General features: G+C 42.6%; 1 protein-coding gene across 2 annotated transcripts in view; it reads right to left on the reverse strand.

The window, feature by feature from the left end:
• Nucleotides 1-8,891: 8,891 nt before the first annotated feature.
• Nucleotides 8,892-15,697, reverse strand: part of COPS2 (COP9 signalosome subunit 2) — a 221,018-nt gene continuing 214,212 nt past the window's right edge. For both annotated transcript variants that reach the window (XM_069222508.1, XM_069222507.1), the window contains exon 13: nucleotides 8,892-9,628. In XM_069222508.1, coding sequence (XP_069078609.1) covers nucleotides 9,484-9,628 — 145 coding nt within the window. In that variant the 3' untranslated portion in view covers nucleotides 8,892-9,483. The remainder of the gene's footprint in view (nucleotides 9,629-15,697) is intronic.

The following is a 15,697-nucleotide window of genomic DNA, read 5'->3' on the forward strand; positions in this document are numbered from 1 at the left end:
AGATCCCTTTAATTTGAATAAGTTGCTAGCCTCATGCAGCACACATAGTGACACAGTTCCAAGCAGTTCAGGTCTTTTGTAATCAAGAGAGATTTACTGGCTGAAGGACATCATCTTTCAGCATATACCCATTGATGCAAGATGCGTCCTCTGCCAGTAGCATCTTGCCTGATGGGTTATGTATGACTGTCAGGATACTTTCCTTTGACATTTCTCTAGAATAAATGTCTCTGGTCACTATAAAGCAAATATAAGGGAGCATTTTAGCGCTATGTAAAATGTCTAAACATATCACAATCCAGGCTATACCCTGTGATGTAGCAGCCATCACTAAATAATTACGTCAGCAAAGTGGGTATATGCACTTTGCAATATGTATATTTGCATATCAATACTTTTTGGCTGAATCAAAACTTGTTACAACCTGTCCTTAGATGCTTAATAGCATTTGGCACCCTGAAATGGTTGTTCATGTTACCTCTAGGTCCCAGAAGATTTTGAAATGGTTGTTCATGTTACCTCTAGGTCCCAGAAAATTTTGATCAGGGTTCCAACTGGTTCCTGGGAATCTTCAACTTTAACATGGAGTACCGTGGGGCTCTAATATAAGATTATATCAAGATTTACCAATATGCAGTTGTCACGCAACTGTGTTTGAAGGGCTTCCCTGTTCCAGACTTCCAGTACTTCACACTCTTCTGCACTTCTTCCTGACCTTGATGTCCAGCTCCTACCTGGAGCTTAACCCGACCAAACAAAATTCCTTCCATTCCCCAAGAACAACAGGCAACAACTATTCCAGGCATGACTCAAGTTAAACCTGGACAGATCAAAACCCCAATTTTCACACAGTCCGATTCACCTTCGACACTGATTTCACCTAAAAGAATGTCATGGGTCCATTTAAGTTTGCCTGGGTACATATTTATCAAACAAACATTGGACGCTCGAACAATGCATCCTCGGAGAGCTTCAGCAAGACATGCTAGAAGTAAAACACTTATACACATGCAACAACAAAACAAATGTCATCAGAATAATTGCTGGTGCCATTGGGTTCACCTATATCACTTTTAGATAGGGTGACGGGGTACCCATAGCATACAAATCTCATTTGTATTCAAATGCAGAACAATGCTTTGGACCAACCCCGTCCCTTTGATTCATCCATAATTACAGATACTTTCAAATCAAAGTTATTTGGTCCTGAACGAAGAAAGCTGCTACGGTATGAAGCCTGGATTTTACAGTGATTTCGGTTTCTCAAATGGTAACTTGTTGCGGCCATGTTTTATCCCCTCCCGCACAAGAGCTAAGAGTAGCAAACTAGTGGCCCCACGTTGCTACATTTGATGTGAATTTCGACAAGCTGAGCAGACTAAAGAAGTTATTGTTTCAAAAACAAGTGACCCAGACATCAGCCAGAGAGACATATGCCCTCCAGATAGCGAGGTCATCAGCTGAGATACAGTCCCTATTAAATACCAATGACCCCAAGCACTTTGGAGAATTGGTCAGCAGAAGTTTCTACTTTAGCACTGGAGGGATTGTGCACTTTTTTAAGGCAGTTGGTTCTGGGTTTGTCAGCACCTTCCAGACTGTGTTTGGAGTTATACCTTCAGCCATACACTCACTATTGTTAAGTGTCTTTGGCGGATTCCCAGTTACTTAAGCGTTAATTGACGGAATACTGCTGCTGCTATTTTTTCTAAGCAGCGACTGCCCTATTTCAGCCAAGCAGAGTGATGGAGCTACCACCGACCCGAATGTGTTGTGATCACATGATGCAGTACTTTGAAGCCTCCTCGCTGGAAGAGCTGGGGCATGATTGGTTGCTGACATTCTCAACAGTCCTAACACCTATGCAGCCAATTTTTCATTAAATGTGCTGCTCCTTCGATAGTGTGTCTTGCCGTGGAGCCCGTGCCTACTGTGGACAAGGATATGATAATGTTCTCGAAGAGGGCTCATTCACGGTCGTATCCCTTGAGACTGATGTTGATTCACAAGGCATCTTATGAGCCACCGCTTGTGGACTTCCTGGCTCTTAGAACATCTGGCACAATGGACACTACTGCCTCCGCAGGTCATTCTCATTCGAGGTTACTGCTCACTTCTGCTCTATGGATCCCTCTACTAATCCTATAATTGATTGATCGCCTGCCGAAGTGGATTCTTTTTTGGTCTCAATCTCCAATGAGGACATCGGAGACCTTTTGCAAGACCATGATTATTGTTGATTAGACCATTGGCTTTTTCTCAAAGTGCAAAATGTGACATCAAATTGCCTTTCAATTTGGCCAGCCTGCCGGCCTGCTTTGCTTGTCGCTTTTGACATTCTAACTCTTATGTATGATTTTAAATTTGCTTTTATATTTTTAGCTTAGAGCTTTTTTAGGCTTTGGAGTTTGCACCCTTGTTTTGTCAATAGGGGAGGGTCTTGTGGGTCCATTTTAGTTTGCCTGGGTACAGGAGTTTAGCTTATCATTTTTGCTATCTGTGTGTTGGTGAAGTGCTGCTAGAAACCCGGAAGAGTTGAGCTAACAGCTGCCAACTGTTGTAGGAGTGACTCAGTTGCCTACAATCAGAGGTGCTGCCACCCCTAATACAGTAGTCTCATAGAGATACAAGAGTCCTTACGACAGGAACAAACGGTGTAGAAAACCAAGCCTATCTGGTACCAGCTCTGTCTAACAAAAAAAAAAAAAAAGTTAGATAATTCCCTCCCAGAAAGTAACTTCAGACCTGCTTTCAAGCCCAAATACTCTTGGATGTGGATGTTGCAAATAACATATCCCATAGCCTACCAGACTCCAAACTGATCCTCCATAAGGGCATCTTCCCTGCAGCAGCCAACCTCAATGCTGTGAAGAAATACGACCACATCAATGCCACCCTAATACAATTCCAATGGCTGCCCTTATCAGCATGCACCAGCTGCAAAATCTGGGGCATCATCTACAAAGCCATCAGGGCCAGCACCCCTGCCTGTTATGATGAATAGCTCCACATCTCCTGTAGAATCTGGCACTCCGTTAACCAGAGTGGGCACAAGTATGGAAAAAAAAGAAAAGGATCTGAAACAATATTCCCATATCCATGAGGACTGCCTCCATCCTGCCACAATCTAGGAAAGAGCTCTTAAAAGACCATCACTTCATGTTAGACTGGTTCTGTCTTGGCTCTTGTAAGGCACGCTCCTTACTTTTGGATGAGTTCACATTGGACAAATATTACATATATACAAAAAGGGTGTTCGAAAAAAGGCCCGCGCTGACAACAGTCAAAGTGAAAGGACTGTCATCACACAACTTCACAATAAAAAGGATTATGAGACTGGGGTGCTCCTTGCTGTTTGCCTTGATTGTGGAGCCCTTGGCTTGCTGAATCAGGAATGATCCTCTGATAAAGTAGTTCTGTTAATGTAGGGTATGGGATGATAGGACGTCCCTCTCTGCAAGGGTAGGCTATACAGAGCACACCCATAACATAACATCAGCAGGTGTGCAAGAGGAGAAACCAAGACGAACACCAAAAAATGCAAGTCCCACATGTCAACTCACAGAATACATTTACTAGACTACCTTATACAGTTTTTTTTTTTAATTTGTCAAAATTATTGCATTACGGTCATCGTGCAAAGAATAGTGCTGGCACCAGTATAACTAACCTTACAGCCAGTAGTCTGGCATTTTCCTGATTCTAAATCCGACTTTTAGAGGCAAATCTGGCATGACTGCTCTTCACCCAGGCCAATCAGCCTTCTACTGGGCATCCCAGCATGCAAAACATTATTGCTGAATTCTGCCAGCCTTTCAGGGACAATGCTGATATATGAATGAATTTGCTCTAAGAATTCCGGTCTTCGAAAAGAGGTGCTAACAAATAACGTTAGTACTACCAACTTGTCACAAGCCATGCAAGGCACCTTATGCCAGTCCTAGCCATTTAACGAGCATGCCTCGGTCTTCTAAGGCTAGTAATTAACTTTTTCCAACATAAGTAGAGGTGCCAAAATCTACTTATGTGAAGTGTTACTAGTCAGAAAGCCAGGCCTGCCTATGGGTATTGCACATGACAGAGCTACATAGCTTATGTGACAGGCTACTTCAAAACCCTAAGAACTTGTAGAACAGGTTAGGGAGAGTAAGACGTAATTATTTTACTAGCAGGACAAGTAAAGTCTTCGTGCATACACAGATTACTACAACTATACACAACTGACAACTCTGGGAACTAAATTTTATCCATAGCCTGATTTAGTTCCTCATTTGCACAAGAAACATGTCACCTAGCTGGCTTCGAAAGGTTTGTGGTCTGCAGAATTTCTTTAAATTCTGAGGGACACAGTGTCTAGCAAAAATTATTTACTCTTCGCTTTGTTGAGTTGGCGAATTAAAGACATCAAAACCAAGTGAACTTGCAATTAATGGTAATCACATTTCTACAAAGATTTTGAGGTCTGAAATCCTTTTTTGCGCTGAGGCTTTTTTCCTTCATGGAGTCAAAGGATGGAATGACTGAAGTGGATGGCCATTGCACGATCAACATCAATACCAGTTGTAAATGAGGTCTACGGACCAGGACCTTAAATAGAATGAGGGCGAACCTCGGAATCTTCTGGAAAAGGACACCGTGATTACTTATAATCGACTGCTATTCCTCTGAAACTCATTTGGTTGAAGCATAATCTACATTAAAAGAGATTTGATAGTAACGTTTCCTACTGTGCAAACGTCCATGCTACATATTGAATGAATAGGAGTGAGGGAGAATTATACACAAAGGTTCAACACCAACTGAGCCACTGGGCATTGACTTGTGAATGTTAGTGTGGCTATCTCTAGGTGTATTATGAAAGTTTTTACTTTGCCATACCCTTTATGAGGCCGAAGATAGTACCTCAAACCAAAGTTATCTAGGATGCATCAGATGCATTTCATTGTGGAAATAATTATCTTTCACATTACTGGTAAACAGAAGGTCAGGACTAGAAGTAGGGCACCCTACAGTAGTGTCAGCTTGAATCTCGGGGGCATATGTATATTTAACGTATAGTTCCTTTTTAGTACAAGTACAAAGAATATACCCTCTGACCTCACTCATCGAATGGAACCTTTTAACTGCTCCCTCTTCGACCTAGGCTCAGTCTCTTCCAGCATGAGAGGAATGCGGTCTCGATGCAGAACAGCAAGAAGTCTTGTGGTGTTGCACCACTTGTGGTTAAATAACCTTACACAGCGTCAAAAAGAGTAGTAATGTCATGCACAGAAAGTGGAAGTGGAAGGCTGCTGACCGTATGTCAATGAGACATTTGCTCACAGCCCTTGGCTGGTTTACCCTGCCGGACATGTAGGTACTACGGTCCACTCCGCAAAAGTGTGATCTTGCTGGAGTACGGAGTTTAAATTGTATTGCATTTTAGAGTATAATTTAAGTCTGTCTCAGACAGGTAAACGTTGGCAAACTGCATGTTGATGATGTGACTTTGGGGAGAAAACCGAGCAGAAAAAACGTAAATGGCGACACAGGACTAGTCAGGCTGTAAGCAACGTTGCAAAAGCTGCCGCAGTTGCTCGGCTTCTGCTGAGGATTCAATTTTCTTTCTCTAAGTAACTAGTATTTGCGTTTTATATTTAACTTAAGGTCCACGCTATATGTCAGGTTAATGGACTGCTTTCTTGTTGTGGAAACAAAAAGTTAGTCAGGGAACAACCCGCAACGTTTTATAGATTGGGTACTAAACAATCCTCTCCCTCTTCTGGGTCCAATGTATCTCAAAATGGCCGTGGCTTCCTTATCATGGAAACAAACATGGAAGTATTGAAAAAAAAACCAGTGTTTTTTATTGCAGTGATGTCAATGTTTGCATTAAAAAGCATGACCCTTTCTCCACTGCGTAGTTGTGTTAAGCCCAACTAGAACACTAGACGGCACACCTCAACTTTATCCAGTGGCTCTCATGCAAAACTCTCCCAAAACGTCTCTTCTTTGTCCTGATCACTCCCTTCATATGACTGAGAACCAGCAGCATCTTGCAAAGTGATCTGTTCCTTAACAGCACTGTTATCCACCTTCTCTTCTGGGTCATATGGAAGCAAGAATGGATTAAAAGGTAAGCTTCGAAAGAAGCTGAATTGTAGTGTGGACATTTCGGACTGAAAGTTTGTGAAAATAGGAAGCTACCTTTACCTTCAAAAATGTTCTTTTTTTTCCAGGAATGAAAGTTGCAGATCTTTTCAAACAAATCTTGTTTTTGGCAGATGGTAAACAACTTTCGGCAATAAAACTATGGCCTTTTCCGTGCTCTGTCAATTGCCTTTTGTTGTGATCAACATCATCAATCAGTAACTTTAGAGAGGCAGGATTTAAGTTAGAACCTGGACCTAAACTAGGGTTGGTACCAAGATTCTCAGTTTTTGGACTAGCCAGCAGAGAAGAACCAAGATTGGTGAAAGAGTCCTCAACCACGTTTTGGTTCATTTTTCGGAACAATCAAGCCACCTCCAATGATGACAGGCTACTTAGGAGACATCAACAAGACGTTCCTCAGTAGTTGTCTTTTGACTCAGTTGTTTATCCCTAAATGGACAACAAATTATAGAAATATAAGAATAAGAATGCATACTTAAAGCCAGGGAAAATTAAAGTTAAGGCTCTATTACCAGTACAACACCTAGTACTGCCTACCTCTAACGTACAACAGACCACCAGTGCTTACAAAAATTAATAAATATAGCCCAGTTTAATCTACGGAGCCTACATTTGATTTTGCACCTGTTTGCAAATCTAAAGGGTACATCAAATAACCCCATGTGCAGAGTAAGCAGGTGCAGACTTCTTACATATTGTTCAAACGATGGGAAATAGACTCTACGGCAGTGATGAGCATATATGCTGTTCTGATGTTAAATATCAACATTAAACAATGTACTGTCTTTCCCACAACAGAGAATACTGAGGGGGTTGGCATCAAGCGTTAGAGACTGATGAGATAAATTAAGGATTCTTAGTGTGTAGGAATTCAACAACGTGAAGATCTGAATCCAAAGCCGTGTGTGCATGCTTCACAAAAATTACAAAAGAAATGGGAGTGGAATATCACAGTTTTTGTCAATAGATTATGACATTGACTAACGAGTGGTGTGTTATATGAATATGATCAATAATGTTTACTCTGTAATGGACTAATTGGCTGTATGTATGTTTCTAAGTGGTTCCAAAAAGGAGCAGATAGCTTAAAGTTTAAAGGTAAAAAAACAAAAACAAATGTAGTGGAAAAGATCATTTCCTCTTTCCGGCTAACCACATTCAATCTCAAACATTCTCCAAAGGGCTAGAAATGGAAGAATTGAGATATATATATATGGTGAACAAAATTGCTTCTACAATTCATATTTGTTGCAAGATAAAATATGACAGCAAAACTCACTGAGATTCTGCCAGCATTACATTTCGAGACACAAAAGATCATAAGCCACTGCTGTATACTGATCAAATCAACCCATTGATTCAACAAAGATGTAAAATAAGCTACTAAAAACATATTGCATTTACAAAATAACCCATCATCTGTTGTGTGGATATATATATTGTCTTGTTAAGCTTATCAGCAGACAGTGCACATAAGCATTTCTGGAAATATCCATTATTTACAATTCTTAGTATGAGAATTCTGAAATTCGATGGAGGCAATAACGTTTGGCCCACTTGCTAAAATGATTGTTATGTTGCAGTATTCCAATTCGACTGAACACGATACTCAACCAGGTTCACCATTCAGCATGAATTATGTAAGAACTCCTTCTTAAGTCAGTGACATGTTATTACTTTATTTGACTTCCTAGTGTTGTTTAATATTGTAGTACAATATTCGAGTGTAAGCAGCAAATCACAACTTTCAAACCCGTCGCAGTCTTTTTCTGCATGCTCTCCAAATTCAGCTAATAGCACCCTTATTAAACATTGCAAAGGTGTCACAACTGCAACATCTGTTTAGCGCCAGTGGCTACTTCACTGATCAACATAGCCATTCGAAGCCTGCCAGACAGCTATTGGTTGTAGTACAATTTGTTGTCCTAGTCTTAGCAACAGTACATTACGATCAATCTGCAAGAAGATGGACAGTAGGCAATGAATTTAAACTTCTCACAACAGTATTCATCCTTTGCTAAATGCGGCTCTGTATAGATAACTTGTTTTCAGATAGTCCACTGACATTATATTTAGGATTTATATAGCTATATGGATACATTTTTATATTCTAGATCTGTATCATAGCTTATGTACATCTCTCTTTCTACATAGACATATTTATAGAGCTGTACAAAATATCATATATTGGATTGTATTTATCATCCTTCTATCCTGTACACGTACATAAAAGCAGGATATTAGCGATGGATTGAGTAACTGTTGCCAATTTCATGGAGGACTGAAATATATCCAATATATATTTGACTCCTCAAATGTTCTATGGTGAGTAATGCTGAACCCTCAAGATAATTATTCACTGATAACAATTTTGTGTCTGTAGCACCAACCAAGTAGAGTTTCTATTTCCAAATAAGTGGCTGCAATTCTTTAACTGCTCTGAAATGGTGGTTCCAGATAAATGGTCGATTAAAGAGCAATACTGAAAAGGCTGCATATAAATCAAGTTTGCCTGACTAACAGATACCAGTTTTGAACAGGGCATTTTTATGCTGTAACTTTCATATTTATAATTATATACAAAACAATAAAAAATATATGCCACATTTAAAATTTTCTCAAAATATTTTATCATAACTAAAAAAAAATATTAACAATACTAAGACGCCTATCATCTGACTTGCTTTGCTACCCTGCTCCAGCCCTCAAAATATAAAGAAAACACATCAAGCAAACTGTACAATTTCTGAGCTGCACTGTTTATTTTGCTGCTTGAAACCTAAGTGACAGTATGCCACTGTAATTACCGGGTTTCTTCTAAACCTTTACTACACTGCAGGTACAGAAATATATGGACACATTTTTCTGTTTGTGAGAACTGACATTTTGAAATGCAACGAGCATTTCAATTCGTACATGAGAAAAGAAGGAAGTGTTCAAGAGGGTATGCATTTCAAGTTATTGCAGGTTATTTCTGTGAGACAATGTCTGCAGGTAAAACATGTTTAAACTGAACCAACAGTAGTGTGTCAGTGTATTTTAAATCATGACAAGATCTTCTCTGGTCTAATTGTTCTTGACAAATTACTACGATGTTTCATGTTTAGGGTAAGACGTCAAGACAGCATAAATCCCGTGGCGTTTTGGTTTTCTTATGGAGGTTAAAGCTGTTTTTCTTGGGATAAATGCAGCAGCAAAACAGAAACCAGCTGATCGAAAAAGCACTTCTGCGATAATTCCAATCATTTGTTTCAGGGCACACCAACCACAGTAGTTCTGCCATTCCCCGCATTGTTGGCTTAAGTACTTTTTGTAAAAGGCTGTACTCCATTACGCCAGCTTGCTGACCACAGCCTGATTGAGTGAATTTAGTTGGTTTGTCCATTTATCTAACGATGTGTACCGTGCCCCGCCTCTCTTCTGATGATCCAGTTCAAGGAGTTGGTTAACTTGATCAATGCGGCCATGGATAGCGCTATGTCGGAAGAAAGAAAGGAAATAAATCATGTATATTAAACACACAACTGATAATTGACTTGAAACTCACTTGCTGCATATGGCTTTTCACTTTAGCAATAACAGCATCTAAAGACAGTTATCTACACTCTAGTAAACCACACCAAAGGTTCATATAAATATAAGTCATTTTAGGCAGAGCGCACACGTGCTCTGACCGGTTGTAATCTAGCTGTGGGCTTTTAACCATGCCCACCGTACGCCCATCATTATCACTCGTCAATGGGCTTGCCTTTCAAAAATATTTTGTCTTCATTGGTAAATGCTTTATGTTTGTCCCTCCTTGAGACAGTTTTGTTACCGCCTTGGCCATCGACCCAGTTACATGGATAATTGCACTTTTGCCGATAGGTTTGACTCCAAGCAAACTTATTGTCTGTTTAGTGTCTCTCCTTCGCGCTCATATGCGGCTGTGGTGCTTTGAATTGGCTTGCTTATGCCAACTATTTTACTCTTCATTTTCAATTTATGTGGTAAGAAAAGTTCAGTTAGGATTTTACAACGCTAATAACTAACTCGAGCAAACACGAGACCCACTGCATTGCAAATGCTTGTTATAAAATGCATACGAGACCCGGGGATATCAAAGTGCTTTATAATACACCTAAGGAGGTTTAAGTAAATAAAGATCTAAAAAAAAAAGGGGGATTCAACAAGTCATTCCCCCATCCATGAGGGTAATCGGATCAGAGTTTATATAAAGACTAGTCAGTAAAGGAAGCATGTGTAAAGTGCGTACAAGACCTGGGGGTGTCAATCTACTGTACAATACAATTAAGGTTACAGTAAATAAAGCTAAACAGAAAAACAGAGTGATGCAGCAAGTCACTGCCCATCCTTACGCGTGACCACACCAGAGTCTATTACAAGGTACAACAGTATAGGAAGAACATTTACAAAGGATTATCAATCGGTAGGGATTTTACACTCTTTTTGAAGGCAATGAGAAACTGGTTAGTGTGCGCCTCCGGTGGTAACGAGTTCAATATTATGGTTGCACTCCCTTAGAAGGAAAGGCGTTTATTTGTGGGGTTCTTTGAACCATGATGTTCCATGAGTAAAGAATTGGCAATGTGCAGAGAGTGACTACTCCCAGGAGAATACATCTTGCTGTAATCGAGAGACAGCTCAGTGATAACTGTAGAAATGAGATTCAAAGACCTTGCTCCCACTACGAGTTTGCTGCTGCACTGGGGTAGCCTTCATTGATGTAGGTTTATTTTCTGAGCACCGGTTAAAAGTATCCTGCCATTGCCAAGTTTGGATCTCACTAGAGCTTGTACCACATTTTTCAAATTTGACTGACGAATGAAAGGATTAACCTATTTGAGAAGTCTGAGTTGGTGTTTGGCGCTTGTGGCATTGATTTAGGCTAGACATGTCAGATTCCTGTGTAAGGTGAGCCCTAGAGGATTGGTGCAATAAATAATTTTGGGTTTGCAGTTTAGTGTACCTAGTGAATTAAGCCAGTATGAAAATCAAATGGGGGGGGGGTCTGTAGAGGTATGCAAGGGAGAGATGAAGAGGAATTCTGTATTCATTGGGTTTAGCAATCGACTGAATAACTGTCATGCTTGGATGTGTTTTAAGGTTTAGATTGGGTGAATTATTAGATGAAAACTCTGTAAAGCTAGGTGTAGTCGGCATAAAAACAGCAGGTGAAATTTGAGTGATTTAAGATTGTGGTCAGGGGCTGAATGTACATGTTGAAGAAAGTAGGCAATAATATGCAACACTGAAGGAGCACTTGGTCGAAGGGAGTCCGATTGGAGAGGGTCATGTACATTTTAATTTGTTGGGATGAGTAATTTAGGTAAGAGGAGATCCAGTTTAGGACGGTACCATTTATCCCCTTTCTCTCTTTCGAAGTGTTTAGTATGATGTCATGCTTGAGTGTGTCTAATATATGTCGAACATAGTTCATGATCTGTAGAAAAGCTGCTTCTGTGTTGCAACCAACTCAAACTTGACTGGAAGTTGTCTAGCAGGTCGTTGTCATTGATTTGTAGGAGTTGGAGAACTTTCTAAAAATTTCACCAGGAAAGGGAGTTTAGTCACTCGAAGTAAACTGTTCACGTTTTTAGGGTGATCCCCTTGCTTTTTTCAAGAGTGCTGTAAACTGCCCTGTAGGAAGTTGGCTCTGTATGTGCTATTTCAAAGTAAGGAATAGCATGCACAGAGTCCAAGGGTTCCCCTTAGAGGTAAAATAGTGGTAAAAATAGATAATACTAATGCTCTATTTTGTGGTAGAGTGGTCGAGCAGTAGGCTTATCCAAGGAGTAGTGTTAAGCATTTGTTGTACATACACATAGACAATAAATGAGGTACACACACTCAGAGACAAATCCAGCCAATAGGTTTTGTTATAGAAAAATATCTTTTCTTAGTTTATTTTAAGAACCACAGGTTCAAATTTAACATGTAATATCTTGTTTGAAAGGTATTGCAGGTAAGTACATTAGGAACTTTGAATCATTTCAATTGCATGTATACTTTTCAAGTTATTCACAAATAGCTATTTCAAAAGTGGACACTTAGTGCAATTTTCACAGTTCCTGGGGGAGGTAAGTTTTTGTTAGTTTTACCAGGTAAGTAAGACACTTACAGGGTTCAGTTCTTGGTCCAAGGTAGCCCACCGTTGGGGGTTCAGAGCAACCCCAAAGTTACCACACCAGCAGCTCAGGGCCGGTCAGGTGCAGAGTTCAAAGTGGTGCCCAAAACGCATAGGCTATAATGGAGAGAAGGGGGTGCCCCGGTTCCGGTCTGCTTGCAGGTAAGTACCCGCGTCTTCGGAGGGCAGACCAGGGGGGTTTTGTAGGGCACCGGGGGGGACACAAGCCCACACAGAAATTTCACCCTCAGCAGCGCAGGGGCGGCCGGGTGCAGTGTAGAAACAAGCGTCGGGTTTTCAATGTTAGTCTATGAGAGATCAAGGGATCTCTTTAGCGCTGCAGGCAGGCAAGGGGGGGCTTCCTCGGGGAAACCTCCACTTGGGCAAGGGAGAGGGACTCCTGGGGGTCACTTCTCCAGTGAAAGTCCGGTCCTTCAGGTCCTGGGGGCTGCGGGTGCAGGGTCTTTTCCAGGCGTCGGGACTTAGGTTTCAGAGAGTCGCGGTCAGGGGAAGCCTCGGGATTCCCTCTGCAGGCGGCGCTGTGGGGGCTCAGGGGGGACAGGTTTTGGTACTCACAGTCGGAGAGTAGTCCGGGAGTCCTCCCTGAGGTGTTGGTTCTCCACCAGCCGAGTCGGGGTCGCCGGGTGCAGTGTTGCAAGTCTCACGCTTCTTGCGGGGAGTTGCAGGGTTCTTTAAAGCTGCTTCTTGAAACAAAGTTGCAGTCTTTTTGGAGCAGGTCCGCTGTCCTCGGGAGTTTCTTGTCGTCGTCGAAGCAGGGCAGTCCTCAGAGGATTCAGAGGTCGCTGGTCCCTTTGGAAGGCGTCGCTGGAGCAGAGTTCTTTGGAAGGCAGGAGACAGGCCGGTGAGTTTCTGGAGCCAAGGCAGTTGTTGTCTTCTGGTCTTCCTCTGCAGGGGTTTTCAGCTGGGCAGTCCTTCTTCTTGTTGTCGCAGGAATCTAATTTTCTAGGGTTCAGGGTAGCCCTTAAATACTAAATTTAAGGGTGTGTTTAGGTCTGGGGGGTTAGTAGCCAATGGATACTAGCCCTGAGGGTGGGTACACCCTCTTTGTGTCTCCTCCCAAGGGGAGGGGGTCACAATCCTAACCCTATTGGGGGAATCCTCCATCTGCAAGATGGAGGATTTCTAAAAGTTAGAGTCACCTCAGCTCAGGACACCTTAGGGGCTGTCCTGACTGGCCAGTGACTCCTCCTTGTTATTCTCATTATTTTCTCCGGCCTTGCCGCCAAAAGTGGGGGCCGGGCCGGAGGGGGCGGGCAACTCCACTAGCTGGAGTGTCCTGCGGTGCTGTGACAAAGGGGTGAGCCTTTGAGGCTCACCGCCAGGTGTTACAGCTCCTGCCTGGGGGAGGTGTTAGCATCTCCACCCAGTGCAGGCTTTGTTACTGGCCTCAGAGTGACAAAGGCACTCTCCCCATGGGGCCAGCAACATGTCTCTAGTGTGGCAGGCTGCTGGAACTAGTCAGCCTACACAGATAGTCGGTTAAGTTTCAGGGGGCACCTCTAAGGTGCCCTCTGGGGTGTATTTTGCAATAAAATGTACACTGGCATCAGTGTGCATTTATTGTGCTGAGAAGTTTGATACCAAACTTCCCAGTTTTCAGTGTAGCCATTATGGTGCTGTGGAGTTCGTGTTTGACAGACTCCCAGACCATATACTCTTATGGCTACCCTGCACTTACAATGTCTAAGGTTTTGTTTAGACACTGTAGGGGTACCATGCTCATGCACTGGTACCCTCACCTATGGTATAGTGCACCCTGCCTTAGGGCTGTAAGGCCTGCTAGAGGGGTGTCTTACCTATACTGCATAGGCAGTGAGAGGCTGGCATGGCACCCTGAGGGGAGTGCCATGTCGACTTACTCGTTTTGTCCTCACTAGCACACACAAGCTGGCAAGCAGTGTGTCTGTGCTGAGTGAGAGGTCTCCAGGGTGGCATAAGACATGCTGCAGCCCTTAGAGACCTTCCTTGGCATCAGGGCCCTTGGTACTAGAAGTACCAGTTACAAGGGACTTATCTGGATGCCAGGGTCTGCCAATTGTGGATACAAAAGTACAGGTTAGGGAAAGAACACTGGTGCTGGGGCCTGGTTAGCAGGCCTCAGCACACTTTCAATTGTAAACATAGCATCAGCAAAGGCAAAAAGTCAGGGGGCAACCATGCCAAGGAGGCATTTCCTTACACAACCCCCCCCAAACGAAAGAGGATGAGACTAACCTTTCCCAAGAGAGTCTTCATTTTCTAAGTGGAAGAACCTGGAAAGGCCATCTGCATTGGCATGGGCAGTCCCAGGTCTGTGTTCCACTATAAAGTCCATTCCCTGTAGGGAGATGGACCACCTCAACAGTTTAGGATTTTCACCTTTCATTTGCATCAGCCATTTGAGAGGTCTGTGGTCAGTTTGAACTAGGAAGTGAGTCCCAAAGAGGTATGGTCTCAGCTTCTTCAGGGACCAAACCACAGCAAAGGCCTCCCTCTCAATGGCACTCCAACGCTGCTCCCTGGGGAGTAACCTCCTGCTAATGAAAGCAACAGGCTGGTCAAGGCCATCATCATTTGTTTGGGACAAAACTGCCCCTATCCCATGTTCAGAGGCATCTGTCTGCACAATGAACTGCTTAGAATAATCTGGAGCTTTTAGAACTGGTGCTGAGCACATTGCTTGTTTCAGGGTGTCAAAGGCCTGTTGGCATTCCACAGTCCAGTTCACTTTCTTGGGCATTTTCTTGGAGGTGAGTTCAGTGAGGGCTGTCACAATGGATCCATATCCCTTCACAAACCTCCTGTAATACCCAGTCAAGCCAAGGAATGCCCTGACTTGAGTCTGGGTTTTTGGAGCTACCCAGTCCAGAATAGTCTGGATCTTGGGTTGGAGTGGCTGAACTTGGCCTCCACCTACAAGGTGTCCCAAGTAAACCACAGTTCCCTGCCCTATCTGGCATTTGGATGCCTTGATAGAGAGGCCTGCAGATTGCAGAGCCTTCAAAACCTTCTTCAGGTGGACCAGGTGATCCTGCCAGGTGGAGCTAAAGACAGCAATATCATCAAGATAAGCTGTGCTAAAAGACTCCAAGCCAGCAAGGACTTGATTCACCAGCCTTTGGAAGGTGGCAGGGGCATTCTTTAAACCAAAGGGCATAACAGTAAACTGATAATGCCCATCAGGTGTGGAGAATGCTGTTTTCTCTTTTGCTCCAGGTGCCATTTTTATTTGCCAGTACCCTGCTGTCAAGTCAAAGGTACTTAAGAATTTGGCAGCACCTAATTTATCTATGAGCTCATCAGCTCTAGGAATTGGATGAGCATCTGTCTTGGTGACAGAATTGAGCCCTCTGTAGTCCACACAAAACCTCATCTCTTTCTTTCCATCTTTGGTGTGAGGTTTGGGGACTAAGACCA

This window comes from Pleurodeles waltl, chromosome 3_1, assembly GCF_031143425.1.
Source record: "Pleurodeles waltl isolate 20211129_DDA chromosome 3_1, aPleWal1.hap1.20221129, whole genome shotgun sequence".
Taxonomy (NCBI): domain Eukaryota; kingdom Metazoa; phylum Chordata; class Amphibia; order Caudata; family Salamandridae; genus Pleurodeles; species Pleurodeles waltl.